At 41.3% G+C, this 13613-nt stretch overlaps 2 protein-coding genes and 1 long non-coding RNA gene across 3 annotated transcripts in view; 2 read left to right on the top strand and 1 right to left on the bottom strand.

Moving 5' to 3' along the window:
• The first annotated feature begins 7632 nt into the window (after window positions 1-7632).
• Window positions 7633-10338, top strand: prl2 (prolactin 2). Its single transcript, XM_046072403.1, has 5 exons — window positions 7633-7702; window positions 7987-8171; window positions 8822-8929; window positions 9152-9331; window positions 9900-10338. The coding sequence occupies exons 1-5, from the start codon at window positions 7681-7683 to the stop codon at window positions 10092-10094; spliced, it is 690 nt and encodes a 229-aa protein (XP_045928359.1). The 5' UTR covers window positions 7633-7680; the 3' UTR covers window positions 10095-10338.
• Window positions 10339-10689: 351 nt separating this feature from the next.
• The window catches only part of hspa14 (heat shock protein 14), a 12024-nt gene continuing 9100 nt past the window's right edge, over window positions 10690-13613 (bottom strand). Inside the window, exons 9-14 of the mRNA XM_046072402.1 lie at window positions 12909-13064; window positions 12476-12578; window positions 12104-12319; window positions 11818-11982; window positions 10994-11061; window positions 10690-10913 (exon numbers count right to left, since the gene is read on the bottom strand). Coding sequence (XP_045928358.1) covers window positions 10835-10913; window positions 10994-11061; window positions 11818-11982; window positions 12104-12319; window positions 12476-12578; window positions 12909-13064 — 787 coding nt within the window. The 3' untranslated portion in view covers window positions 10690-10834. The remainder of the gene's footprint in view (window positions 10914-10993; window positions 11062-11817; window positions 11983-12103; window positions 12320-12475; window positions 12579-12908; window positions 13065-13613) is intronic.
• The window catches only part of LOC123985049, an 8909-nt gene continuing 8214 nt past the window's right edge, over window positions 12919-13613 (top strand). The window contains exon 1 of the long non-coding RNA XR_006828584.1: window positions 12919-13120. This is a non-coding gene — a long non-coding RNA (uncharacterized LOC123985049). The remainder of the gene's footprint in view (window positions 13121-13613) is intronic.

Genomic DNA, 13613 nt, shown 5'->3' with positions numbered 1-13613 from the left:
TGGTATGTGAATTCAAAATAAAGTTGGGCTAAAGTTTGATTTGTCTACTATAAGGTCTGTTGCTTTTTGTATCGCTGTCCACCCAAAGTTTTTTGTGTCCCTCCTCTCCTTTTTCCCATCTCATCCCATCTCATCCTCTGCATATTAGCTTCACAGCAGCAACTATAGCCACAGTTTGCTAACCTTCAACCTAGCTAACGTTAGTTACATTACTTGCTGTGTTGTTCACTCTATATCATGGTACTAATCACATATCCAACCTCTGGGTCCTCTAAGGTTCAGTAGGTAACATTTATTAAAAAATACTTTAGCATATTTGCTGAAACTATCACTATATCCTGACAGAAAATCTGGTTCCTCTGGAAATAATCACCAGAAATGAAAGAACTGCCTTTCTACTCTACTACAGCGTACAGTAGTAGCATAGCATAGTTTCCTTTGCTGTTGCCTGCTCTTGTGATAAACCTAATGCATACTAAAGAAGTTGGTCTCTGCGTGAACTGATTATTTTGTAGAAATCTGTTGAGTATTTAAAATAAACTGGTAAGGAATTCAGAGTTGCATTGATATATTTATCATTTTGTTTGAGCCCCTGCCCCCTCAAAATGTCTGTGCACGTCCCCGCAGACGAGGAATAGCGTGGAAGATAAGGTGAGTTGTAGCCACAGAGTTTCTTGCAGAGTGAGGCAAGAAACGGAGATTCCAGGGGAGTAGTGAACTTAAGGAGGACACAGGAAAATCACAAAGAAGTACTTGAACTAGAGAAAGTGATGTGGTGGAGAATGAAGTAAAGAGCTGGGGTTGATATACTGCAGCATTTTGATTAGTGGATGTGGAGCAAAATGTTGGCAGCAGGAGCAGGAACATGTGTTCCCTGGATTTTCATCTTGCACTAACATTAGGTCGACTTGCCCAACACCCAAACAGACTATACAACACCAGACAGAGAAACAAACAGGGAAACTGACAGGACACATAGAAGGGGGAAAACAGCAAGGTTCCATGTAGGCCCAAAGGTCCGGTCGCACATGAGAGATTTAACCATATTGTTTAGATAAGAAGCTCTTGGGGAATATAGAAAAACTGTTTGACCATCAATGACTCTACGTTGGTGTTTATATATATATAAAAATCACACAATCACAATCCAAGTCAGACAAACACGATGTCATATATGTGGAGATATAACATAAATTCCTGTTTTGTTGCAAGCTACAGGAAGTTTTCCCTTTATAAGTTGCACATTTTGTGGATTATCAGAATTCTTTATAAAAATTTTAATCACAAGAGTAAGATTATACATACATTATACATGCCTAAAATAAGCGTTGCTGCCGACCCTGTCCACAGCAGGACATATTGCTTAAAATACATATATTACTATTACTTATAGTACAACTCCCCGCTTCTCTTTATGGCCTGCTTCTGGATTCTGGCCATTCAAATTAATACAGAAAAACTGCACCATTTGGTATGACGTCATTATAAAAGCTCACCTTCTCTCAGCACCCCCAACTGTGACTGAAAAATCAGTTGTACATTGCAACCCAGAGTTTATTTCAGTGGAAAAGTAACGAAGTACAAGTACTACGCAGTGATAGAAATCAGATCACTCTAAAGTATAAGTACTTCGTTACTGTACTTAAGTAGTTTTTTTAGGTATCTGTACTTTACTTGAGTATTTTTAGTTGTTGCAACTTTTTACTTTCATTTCGCTACATTTCAAAGCCAAATATCATACTTTTTATTCCGTAACATTCTGCACGAAACCTCCTCCTTTTGGGAATGAGAAAAGAAAAAACTAAATGAAACTGAACATCAGGTAAACCTGTTCTCTTCTCTCAAAGTCTGAGGTCAGCAGATAGCCTAACTGTTATGTTAATGTTCAGCTGCAGTGAATCTCTCTAGTCCAGTCCAGACAGGATGTAATGACACTCCTCATACATCTTTTTAAAACAAGACAGTGAAGTTTAGTTATGGACTAATGCAAGATGGAAAGCAGTGGATTCACGTTGAATATAAAATGTTGATTAGCAGGACAGACTGGGCAAAACAGATGCACATCTCAGTAAATAATAAGCATCATATTCAGCCAAATCATTTTATAAATAGTTATTTATATTTGAAAATGTATTGAAGGAAACCTGGAGGAGCCAGTTTGAATGGGCCTGATGCAGCTGATAACATCTATAATTTACAGGGGCTGTGCTCAAGTTTGTCACTAGAGTATGTCATCAGCCAGTATAGGAACAGACTCCAGCCAGTCAGCCAGTACCAGCACAGTTGATCCACATCCAGCCTCAGCCAGTACCAGCACAGACCCAGTCCAGACGTCTTTAGCAAGTCCCACAGACCCAGGTCAAACACAGGCACATGACACAATGACCCAGCAGAGTGGCCCCCGGTCTTATCAGACTTCATGAGGTCTGAGTTAGTGCACAGAGGTCCATTCAAACTAGTACTGGGTTTTTCTAGAAGAGGCTTCTATTCAGGCTTCTTACAGAGGGAGGATTGTAGTGAGAGCATTGTGGTGTCAGGGGTGACTGTGCAGCAGCTCTGTTTTTCTACTGGGTGGTAACGTAGCTGGTAGGGTTTTGCAATATAAACTTCTAAAAACTGAAGCCACCTTTGCTCCGTTTGGGACTGTGAGCTGCACTTTATGAGAGGTGCTGAAGTTAACATGTGTGGGTGAGATTGTGAATTGAGAGGTGTTTCAATTCGTTTTGGTTTCATCTTAGCGGCGTTCTGTGTCTGTCAGACAGGCTGAAGGGGATACTACAACAACAGCAGAGCAACAACGCAGACTTATCCTACTTGTCCTCTTGCGACTCGGTTTTCTTTATTGTGATTCACTATACTTTATAATGCTGCCTTGAGTGAATTTAAAAAGATACACTACATTTTGTAAGATCAATAGATTTTTATGTGTAGTACTTTTACTTTTAATTATTTTTAAAACCAGGTACTTTTTTACTTGAGGTTTATACTGGATGACTTTTACTTTTACTTGAGTAACTATTTTCATGTGGTATCTGTACTTTTACTTAAGTATAAAAATTGAGTACTTCTTCCACTACTGGTTTATTTACAAATGTAACGTGAGCACTGTCATGAGCTTAACAGACTTTTACAAGTAGATGTTGGTGTGTTGGACTTTTACAAGTAATGTTGGTCTGTTGGTGGTGCCCTAGTTGACTGGCTAGCTCATCTGTGCCCTAAAACGGCCCTGTAGTCAGTTCCGTTTGCAAACCTGTCATTAACCTGTGTTTCCTGTGCTCAGGAACTCAAACCGGACCCGTCGGCAACCAAGTCTCCTCTCCATACCTCCTGGATCACACTGCCCTGCCAGCTGAATCATGACAGTTTGATGATTTACTACAAAACACCTCCAGTAGCAGTAGGGTAAAAGCTGGGTTATACTGGAAAAGATGTAGTTTGTACAGTGTGTTTTCCGACCCCGTGATAAGGCCGATCTCACATATACTATACTGAATAAAAACAATAGTTCAACATGGTTGCTTCCTTTGCTGGTTAGTCATCAAAGGAGATATTCTTGTGCTGTAAAAATTTAATGAAAGGCCAAAGCCTGTGAGGGTGCCGGCCCGTGGGCAACAGTCACCCCGTTACTCTGCAGGTCAGCCTGAATGTGACAACACAAGACCATGTGCCCAAGAACACTATGTTCCAGTTTACAAGTGAGTGAGTGTGTCTGTGTGTGTGTGTGAACGTGCAGCAGAGTCACATGGACCAGCCGCTAGTCATCACTGAAACTTTGAATGAATGAAACACGCATGGACACCTGCAGCAGCGTATCGCTGTCACTGCCCCAAACCAATCTGCTCAGTGTGACAGTTTTGAGTCACGACAAGAAAATGTTCTCATTTTAAACAGATCTTTTTTTGAGTATAAGATTATTATTATTATAGATTGTTGTTATAGCAACAAAAATGTCTAGTTAAAGCCTAAAGAGTGCATAATTGTGTGAACCTAGGGTATTGGAGGTACACATCATTATAGATATCTACAATCCAGTTTTTGAGAAACAGACCTGTCCTTTTTGTGTTTTCCTGTGAATCAGTAAAGAACAAGGCCTATGCACTGTGTACAGTCTGTGTGTGTGAATGTGTTTTTAGATGGTAGAAAGGTGTTCACAAATTTGTGCAGAGGAGCCTTGAGGACCTTGAATATAGTCGTGTGAAAAAAGATAACACCCCATGAAAACCTTTGTCTTTTTCAACATATTTAAACATGGATATTTGATCTTCATTTTAACATTGTTAAATGCAACAAAAATGCAGGTTATATACCTAAACAAATAACTCATTTGTAAAATTGAATTTATAGAAATGCAATTTTCTTGTGAGGAGAAAGTTAGGACAACCCAACATTTATTACTACTTAAAATGCCTAAAATTAGAATCAAGTGCAAAACATGATCAGAGAGGACTGGAGGAGTCTGTCTTAGACATTTAGTTTGATTTGCTCAAATGAGTAGTATCACAATAGTGAGACCAGAAGACCTTTCTGAGGCATTCAGCAGGTTGTAGATGCCATCAGCTATTCCACTGTCCATTAAAATAAATTACACATGGAGAACATTTATGACAACTGCAAACATGGCCAGGTCAACTGTTGTAGCAAGTGGAGCCCAAGAGCAGACTGCAAGATGTTTCAAGAAGTCTCCAACAATCCTAAACAGTCATTAAGTGACCTACAGGTAGCTCTCTCAATGACAAAATTTGAGCACAAGAACCTCATACAAACTTTGCAGCATGGGGATGGAAGTGTCATGGTGTGGGGCTGCTTAGTTGCAGCTTTTATTGTCACGTACAGTTGTACACAGTCCAACACATGCAAAATGTGTCCTCTACATTTAACCCATCCTAATCAGCAGCAGTGGGAAGCCATTGTGCAGCGGGGAGCAGTTACGCGTTCAGTTCCTTGCTCAGGGGCACCTTCAGCAGTGGTCCATGCTGGAGTCAAATCGGCGATCATCCGGTTCCCAAGCCAAATTCCCACGGATGAGCTAATGCCGCCCCCATTCACTTTGAATTCTTTATTGTATCAAAGGATCCTTGAGTAAATGAAGAGTAAGGAATGGCCAAATCAAAGCTCAGATCCTAATCTTATTAAAATGCTGTGGGGGGATTTTAAACAGGATGTGAGGGCAAGAAACCCCTCAAACATCAAACAGCTGAAAGTATTCTGCATGGAGGAGTGGGAAAAACTTGAACAATGAATACAGAAGATGGATGAATAAATAAAGTCCATGACTTGTATTTGGCATCTTTATTCATTTTTTGTTATATGAATAAAAAACAAAGTTACATTTTCATTGTTTTTGGTTGAATTACATCACATTTATCTATATCTAGAAATATTATTTGAAAGAAGATCAAACATTGATATGTCCATAAATCTTAGAAAAGAACACACAGGAGGACTGGATACAGTCTGAGAGGACAGAGGGACATTTCAAGATTCTTTTTCTATGCATATTCAAGACAATAACATGCACTCTGCATGGAAACGTCTGTTGGTCTGTTGCTGCATCCATCTGCAGTCCTCTGTCCAACATTTTGTCCAGATGGAAACATCTTGAGAATTATGGAATCGATTGATTTGGCACATAAATTCTTCCTTACAGGATGTATTTTGTTGACTTTGGTTATTACCTGGATTTTCATCTAGCACTAACACTAGGTCAACTTGCCCAACACTCTTACCTCAAAATGAACCCCTCTGATGGCGGACAGAGCCATGCGAGTGCTACTGAGGAGAATGTGAACACTGCTCTAAACTGCTCCTTCCACCACTCCTACAAATAATAATAATTCACAAAGTTAGTAGGTTTTGTTGTCATACTATTAATCACAGATTGTGGTGTTAGAGGGGTGGCGTTATAATGTGTGGTGTTAGATGTTAGCAGAGGTGAAGTATTTCAGGCAAGTCAAGTCAAGTGACTGAGAGTCAACTCGTTTTTCCTGTCTTGACAACAGAGTACCAGCCTGGACCCCAGACTCGGATAACTCACCAGCACCACGAGGCCCAGAACACCGGAACTCTCTGACCAACCAGAACATCTACCACCCAGCCCACATCCCTGTTTGCATTTGTTTTGAATAAATTGTCCATTTTTGAACTGATTTTCCGGTCTGCGTTTGAGTTCTGGCCCCCGGACCTGACACATACAGGACCGTGAGTGAGACAAGGGTCAAAGCAAAAGAGGAAGTCCAAAGTATTCTAACAAGAAGCAGGTCCAAAGTCCAAATAATCATAGGTACAGGTGACAGGACTCAAGGTAACAAGGCTTGAGCCATATAGGATGATCTGGCAAGGAGTGAGGTGAAAAGGGCTGGTTAAGTACTGCAGGGCTGAGAGGGAGCGTGGAAACAGGTCAGGGAAGGTGAGGGGCAATGAAAGGGCCCGGGGAACCTGGGAAGTGGCTGAAGAGTCGGGACAGAGAGACAGACTGTGACAAAAACCTCCACTTATTAGTGACTTTTATTTTATAAACTTCTCCTTTGGTGGTTCTTTTCTAAGATGGTGTCTTCCTTTTCAAAACAAATCAAGCACAAACATTGTCTTCAGGAATCCTAAACATTTCTGGTTTGCTGCTATGGCTCTGTCAGCCAAGTAAGCCAACTAATATCAGCCATGCCTGACCATCACACAGAAAGTTCACTGCCTCCGAAAGAGGAAGTGATCCAGGCGACAATCACTTGACGTCATTCAACTGGCTTTCTGAACAACATGACATACATTTACCGCTGCCCTATGGTGTCATTCTGAGCTCATAGAAAGCTCACTCATCAGCTTACTCTTCTCTGCCTGGAACACTCTGGACGACCTTTTCTACTAGAACGCTGTATCTTTTGCTCAGGCTGGAGGGCTTGCAGACATTAAAAATAGGTACTGCGGATGTCTGCTGAGTGAACCAAAAGTGTCAACTACTGAGATGTGTATGACAAACAGAACCATGATGCCTTGTTGGAATGACGTCCTAGGTTGATGTCATCGCTCGTGCAGATCGCCTTGGGTGACCTCATTAGTCTCACTCTCTCTCATACACACACACACACACACACACACACACACACACACACTACATGACAAAGACAGGACATGGACACTCAAAGGACTTCTTAAGAGAAGAGATTTTGCCAATAATAAGTACAATTATTATCTGATTCTGTCTACTGTATTGCAAAGATCAAAGGTTTTATAACATTTTGACAAAGGACTGCAGTTGTGAATAAGCTTCCTGGCACACACTGACATGTTTACAGAAGTGTGCATTGGCCTTGAATAAAATTTTGCTTGTATAAAGTGTGAATATAAATTTTCTGATAACCTCATATGTAAATGTCAAGTGAAGGACCATGAACCCTTTTCTAAGAATTCTGAGAAAATAATCTCGTTCATTCATAAAAACAGGTCAAAGAAATTGTACAGTAATTTTTTTGATGTTGTGCGTACGTCTGCGTCACAGGATCTACTGATCATTGTAAATGTTCTACCCTTCGCCGCCCATCCTCTCTCTCTCCCCCCTCCCTCCCTCTCTTTCTCTTTCATATTAAAGTGTAAGAGGGAAATGGTCAGTGAGGGACCCTCACATGAAGATTAGAAAAGCTTCTGCACCCTCTGCTCTGAGACAGGAGCTTCTCCGTGCCCTGCAGGATGCCTGGAAACATCAGATCAGGTAGCTACTTCAGAACTTATAGGGAGAACTGTCAGACATCTGTCTGCGTGCCATGCCTGCTCTCTTCCTATTATATGATTATTTGCCTCTTTATTTTGTTCAGTTCTTCATTCCTGACTTAAACATTTTAACAACACACACTTTTCAAAAGAGGAAGGCGTGACCTCATCTCAGTTCTGCCAGATTCTGTCTGAGACTTGCTGTATGTTTTGAATCATTTTTGTCAGTGCAGTTTAGTTTCATCTGGTTTCTCTGTTCTTCCCTTGGTCTTTGGTCTCTCCTAGTGTCTGTGGTGTGGGTGCTGTCGGTCTGTCTGTTCTGCAGCAGACCGACCAGCGTGGGTGCAGCACCCATCTGTGCCAATGCCCAAACCGGGTGCCACATCCTCTCCCTGGCCAACCTGTTTGACCGGGTCATCCAACACTCAGCCAGGATGCACGGTGTTTCAAACGACCTTCACTCCGAGTTTGTGGGTCTCCTCAAGCTATTTTCTGACAATCCTTTTCTCATGGTGTTTCAAAATTACGTTTGATTTTGTAATGGTGATATTTATGTTTGGTTACACATATTGCTAAATGTGTTATTTGGACTATATTGACATTCCAGCCTAAATTACAAAAAATGTGTAAATGTTTCTTTAACATTTAAAGCTATGTGTATACACTGATGAGTGTGTGTGCGTTTGTCCGTTTATTAGGTACATCAAGCTAAAACTAATTCAATCAAACGCAACAGCCATACAATCAGTCCTAACATCATGTAGGTTATGTTCAGTTTGTCTTGTATTATGCTGTCCTTAGCCTACCCTCACTGATATAAATACAGTGGACAAAATAACAGAAACACATGCAATACAGTTCAACAGCAGAACATACTGTATCCTGTCGTTTTAAACTGTATTTGTTTAAGCTAGGTATACCTAAAAAACTGGCAACTGAGTGTATGCGCACACTCACACACACAAAGATGTACTGTATATCCTTAGCCATTTGGGATTATTTGCAACAGCGGTCCACTCTACTATTTCATTGATTACTTCTTGTACTCCAGCCACAGTTGACATTTAGATGATACCAGACCTCTGACATTTCATTCTCTTGTTCACGTTTGTCCTGCCAGGAGCAGTACTTCCTGCCCAGTAAGAATCAAATTGGCCGGGTCAGTCGCAACTGTCACACCTCCGACATCCTCACCCCAAATGGCAAGGAGAACGCTCAGAGAATGGCGGTGAATAAACCTTCTATGAAAGCGATTTCCTCTCATTGGCATGCCCTGTCCACATCATCTTTACAATAGAAATGTGGTGTTCTCTAATCTTTTTTCAGCATATACCTTCCCTTGTACTACACACCTCTGCATGGATGCTTGGAACATTTCATAATGCATGTTGTGCAGTTTGAACTGACTTTTAAAATGTTTAATGGTTCACCTGTCCTGTTGTCACTACAGAGAGAGGAGCTGACGGAGGTGATTCTGAAGCTCCTGGTGGCATGGAGGGATCCTCTGTGGCATTTCCACCAGAGCATAGCTCACCATCATGACTTCAACAACTTCAGCTCCAATAAAGCTCTTGAGATGAGTGACATGGTGCACGAGCTGCGCAAAGGTGTACAGAAAGTGGCTGAGAAGGTACCGTATTTCTTATATAATGCAAAAGTTTGGGGGAAAGTTTACATGAGCCCTGCAGGACCCACAAAGACCCATTTGTGACCCAAATTTGCAACATAATTCTATGGTTATCTGAACTTGTTAGTATGTGTAGTAGATGCTTGAAGCAGCTGTGTAATGGAGCTTCCAGGGACGTACTTCCCGCCTTCTCCCTGCTTTTTGTGGGGTCTTTTAAAGGAATGTGTAAGGGTCAATTAAGTTATAGTGTATATTTTGTGTGGATTCTATTTTGGAGTTGTACACTACAATAACCAATGAATGAATGACAAACAAAAAGGTAAAAACAAGACAAACAGATGCTTCCAAAAAGGTTTCCTCTACAAAACAATAGCCTTGACTCATTATACTGATTTGAGCTTCTTTCACCACATTTAAATCAATGGCGGTGGGCCACATAGGAGGAACACCTGAGTGTATGTACCTATTTATCTTCAGGATTCTGTGTACTCAGAAACACTGTTATGGCTTCATGCTTGTAAATGGGTGTGTTCTGATTGTGCAAAGCTGACGTGTGTCCTCTCTGCTCCAGATGCAGATGTTGGGGATAATAAGTAACTCAGTTAGCGGCCTGGCTTCTCATGAGGCTTCCTTGCCATCTGGAAGTGCTGAGTGGCGCCTGATGAAAGACTATGAACTCCTCTACTGCTTTCGCAGAGACTCCAACAAGGTCCAGAACTACCTGAAGATCCTAAAGTGTCGCATTATGCCAGAACATGGATGCTAAAGGCCAGGAAACTATGGAGGCTGTGTTTAACTTCCGGAAAATATCAACATGTTGGAATGGAAATGCTACGATTAGAAACTGCACGGATAAAGCTGTAGTTTTTGTGTTTTCTATCTGAAGGGTATGGGACGTTAACTGATAGACAGATATGTTCACTCCTATCATGACTGAAGTGCTACTGAAACCCAAAGACTCTTCCCACCTCAGATTATATCGAGCGTGGACAAACATGAGTTGAGCGTGGACAGAATGGAATGAGTGTAATGCATGTTATGATAGACTCCTGTATAACACACGTTTAAATATAATACCATAAAAATCATTTCAAGGAGCATGGATGCAATGTTTTTTCATTTCTACAGAGGGGATACTAAGACACTGCACTTTACACCTAAAGTCATCCTCCCTCTATTATGACGGATCAAACAAATCACACATGATGCTCTGCTGATGGCTTGAGGTCTCAAGTTTAGCTAGTAAAGTGAAGCTCGTCTTCATACAGTACTCACCTCAAAACAACACACCTTTATACACTGAAAGAGTTACTGGTCACTGGTACTACATCAGATGCAAATAAATAGTATGCAACATCAGCTGAAAGTCTGCAATATTCCTTTATTGTATAGAATTCTAGAAGGTAATGAATCTGGGCAAATAGTTCGGGTTTGAGAAAAAAAAAAAAGGAACAAAAAGAAAACATTGCACTGACAGTGTGGGGTTTGGACTGCGGATCAGTGGCTTCATGATGCAGCTGCTATGGTGATGGCCTCCGGCCTTCCAGTACTCTGTTCCACACAGGAAACATGAACAGACCCGTCCCTGCAACGTACACAGACAATGATATAAAATACAGTCATATTAAAAACAGCCCATGCACTGATCCTGAAAAGAACGGATACCTTTTCATAGTCACCACAGTGTCGATGTCGTGGTTCTCCTCTCTCGGCTGCAGGTCTCTCAGGACAATCTATATGTTATACACACAAAAGCAGATTAACGGTTTCTTTCAATTGTTCTAATAAATTAATCATTGTTTGTACTGTCTGAACAATACCAGCCAAAAACAAAAAAAAACTCTAGGCTTTGTGAAACTGCTACAATATTTTGCCATTTACAATTTACAGTACTTCCTACATTTACAGGGCATCATTTATTTTGTAATGTATGACTTAGAACTAAATTTTAAATCATTATGAGTAGCCAGGTATCTATATTGCTGTGTCATTTTAGTGACTTGATATTGACAGGAGTTAGCAAGCTAACTTTTAGACTGAAGTCAGGGGTCCCTCTCTTTCCCTGTGTGCACGCTGTCCTTGCCCCTCTCCCTCTCCTCTGTGTGAATGGTGCACTTGAGCTTTGCCTCTTGTGTGTTTGTGTAGTCTTTTCCAGATTTCCATGGTGGAGAGAAGGTCATTGCTCAGCGTCCCCATGGTCCCGTTATTGGCATATACCACTCTATCTGTACCTTTGCTGACTTGACGTGGGTACACACATCTCCCCTGATCTCCTGAGCATCTTTACTACAAATTGCACTGAGCTTTATTGTTTTATCTTCAATATTCTCTTCTAGTGTCCATTTAGGAGAATATGAACTGTAAAAAAATAAAATAAAATTTATAATTTTTTAAATCATTCAGCCCTACTCTGGAAGAAACTTGAAGAGAACTTAACGGGGAAGTGTATGTTGCGCGACATTTGATCCTGTGTTAGTGCTTTTCTGTACCTTAGCTAGCTTTTCTGGCTGCTCCGCGACAAACCTCTGGTAAATCTCCACACAGAGCGAGGATAGCTTCCCCTCTGCGCTCATGATGTGGTGTCTCCGAGCAGGGAGGGGCGTGCCCGACGGAAGGAGAACAGTGAACACCACAGCTCCGGATTCATCCATCTCCTGCAACACCCACACACCAGACACAAAGGATGAGAATGAATGTAATCTAATCTTTAGATTAATCCCACATTAATTTGGCAATTGAGATCATTGGACAGATTTTGATAATTGACCAGTATACCTTCACTAGTATGTCAGCGGCAGAAACATCCACTGTGACAGACTCTTCCTCAGGGCCAAGGCCCTCTCTTCCAACCAGTAGGCCTGCTTCCAGGGCAGCTCCCACAGCAATGACCTCGTCAGTAGGTGCTGCGCTGAGAAGCTCCACATCACCAAACATCTCGCGGATCAACTGCTGGAGACGAGGGATCCTGGCTGAGCCACCGCAAAGAACCACCTGAAAGCACACCAGTCACATGAAGAGCATGTCGCGTTCTGACTGACCCAAGGCTTTTACTTTCTGTAACTCACCCTCATCCACATCATACTCCTGCCATAGCATTGGCAATAAACGAAAGCACTTGCGACTGTAAAAACTTCTCACACACCGTACCTTGTTAATGTCGCTGGTGGAGAGTCCCGCCTCCTCCAGCAGGGGTCTGATTGGCTGGATGCTCTTGTTGAAGATTGAGGAGCAGAGAAGCTCAAATCGTGCTCTGAGAAACCACCACACAGAGGCTGTCAAGGTTTATAACAACTATTTATCCAGCCGATACAGGTAAAAAATATTTCTGCTTGTCAAAATCTGACAGTATATGCTTAAACCAAATCTGCTAGCAAAAGCAAACATCATAAATCTTCATTATAGAGTTCCTAACAAATCAGTGTGTGTGCTTCTGCCACAATCATTCAGCTGCAGGGGTCCATTTATGATGTCTTCATTTTCAGTAGTGTATAGGTTTTGGTTTTTTAGCTTTGTTAGGACTGAAAATTGCAGAAAGCTAAGTTAATTACAACAGTTATTATTTTAAATGCTTTGTGCTTACCTAGAGACATTGCACTCAAAGTCAATGCCATCGTGCAGGGAGTCAACAAAGCAGTTGGCTGATCCCAGTGAGGACAGAGAGTGTTTGGCCATGTCTGCTCCGTTCATCAGCTTCATCATCGCCCGAGCATTGCTGCTTATATCATGCTTAAAGGTGCTACAAACAGAGAAAAATAACATGAGGATGGCTACGAGGAATCAAACACAAACAAGGTGTGTAAAACACTGAATAGGTGCGTGTGAGAAGGAATGAGTCCAACAGAAATGACATACAGTGGGTACGGAAAGTATTCAGACCCCTTTAAATTTTTCACTCTTTGTTTCATTGCAGCCATTTTCCAAAAATCAAAAAAGTTCATTTTATTTCTCAGTAATGTACACTCAGCACCCCATCTTGACAGAAATTTTTGCAAATTTATTAAAAAAGAAAAACTGAAATATCACATGGTCATAAGTATTCAGACCCTTTGCCGTGACACTCATATTTAACTCAGGTGCTGTCTATTTCTTCTGATCATCCTTGAGATGGTTCTACACCTTCATCTGAGTCCAGCTGTGTTTGATTATACTGATTGGACTTGATTAGGAAAGCCACACACCTGTCTATATAAGACCTTACAGCTCACAGTGCATGTCAGAGCAAATGAGAATCATGAGGTCAAAGGAACTGCCTGAAGAGCTCAGAGACAGAATTGTGGCAAGGCAC

Source organism: Micropterus dolomieu, linkage group LG16, assembly GCF_021292245.1.
Source record: "Micropterus dolomieu isolate WLL.071019.BEF.003 ecotype Adirondacks linkage group LG16, ASM2129224v1, whole genome shotgun sequence".
Classification (NCBI taxonomy): domain Eukaryota; kingdom Metazoa; phylum Chordata; class Actinopteri; order Centrarchiformes; family Centrarchidae; genus Micropterus; species Micropterus dolomieu.
This window is presented reverse-complemented; position numbering and strand designations above follow the sequence as displayed.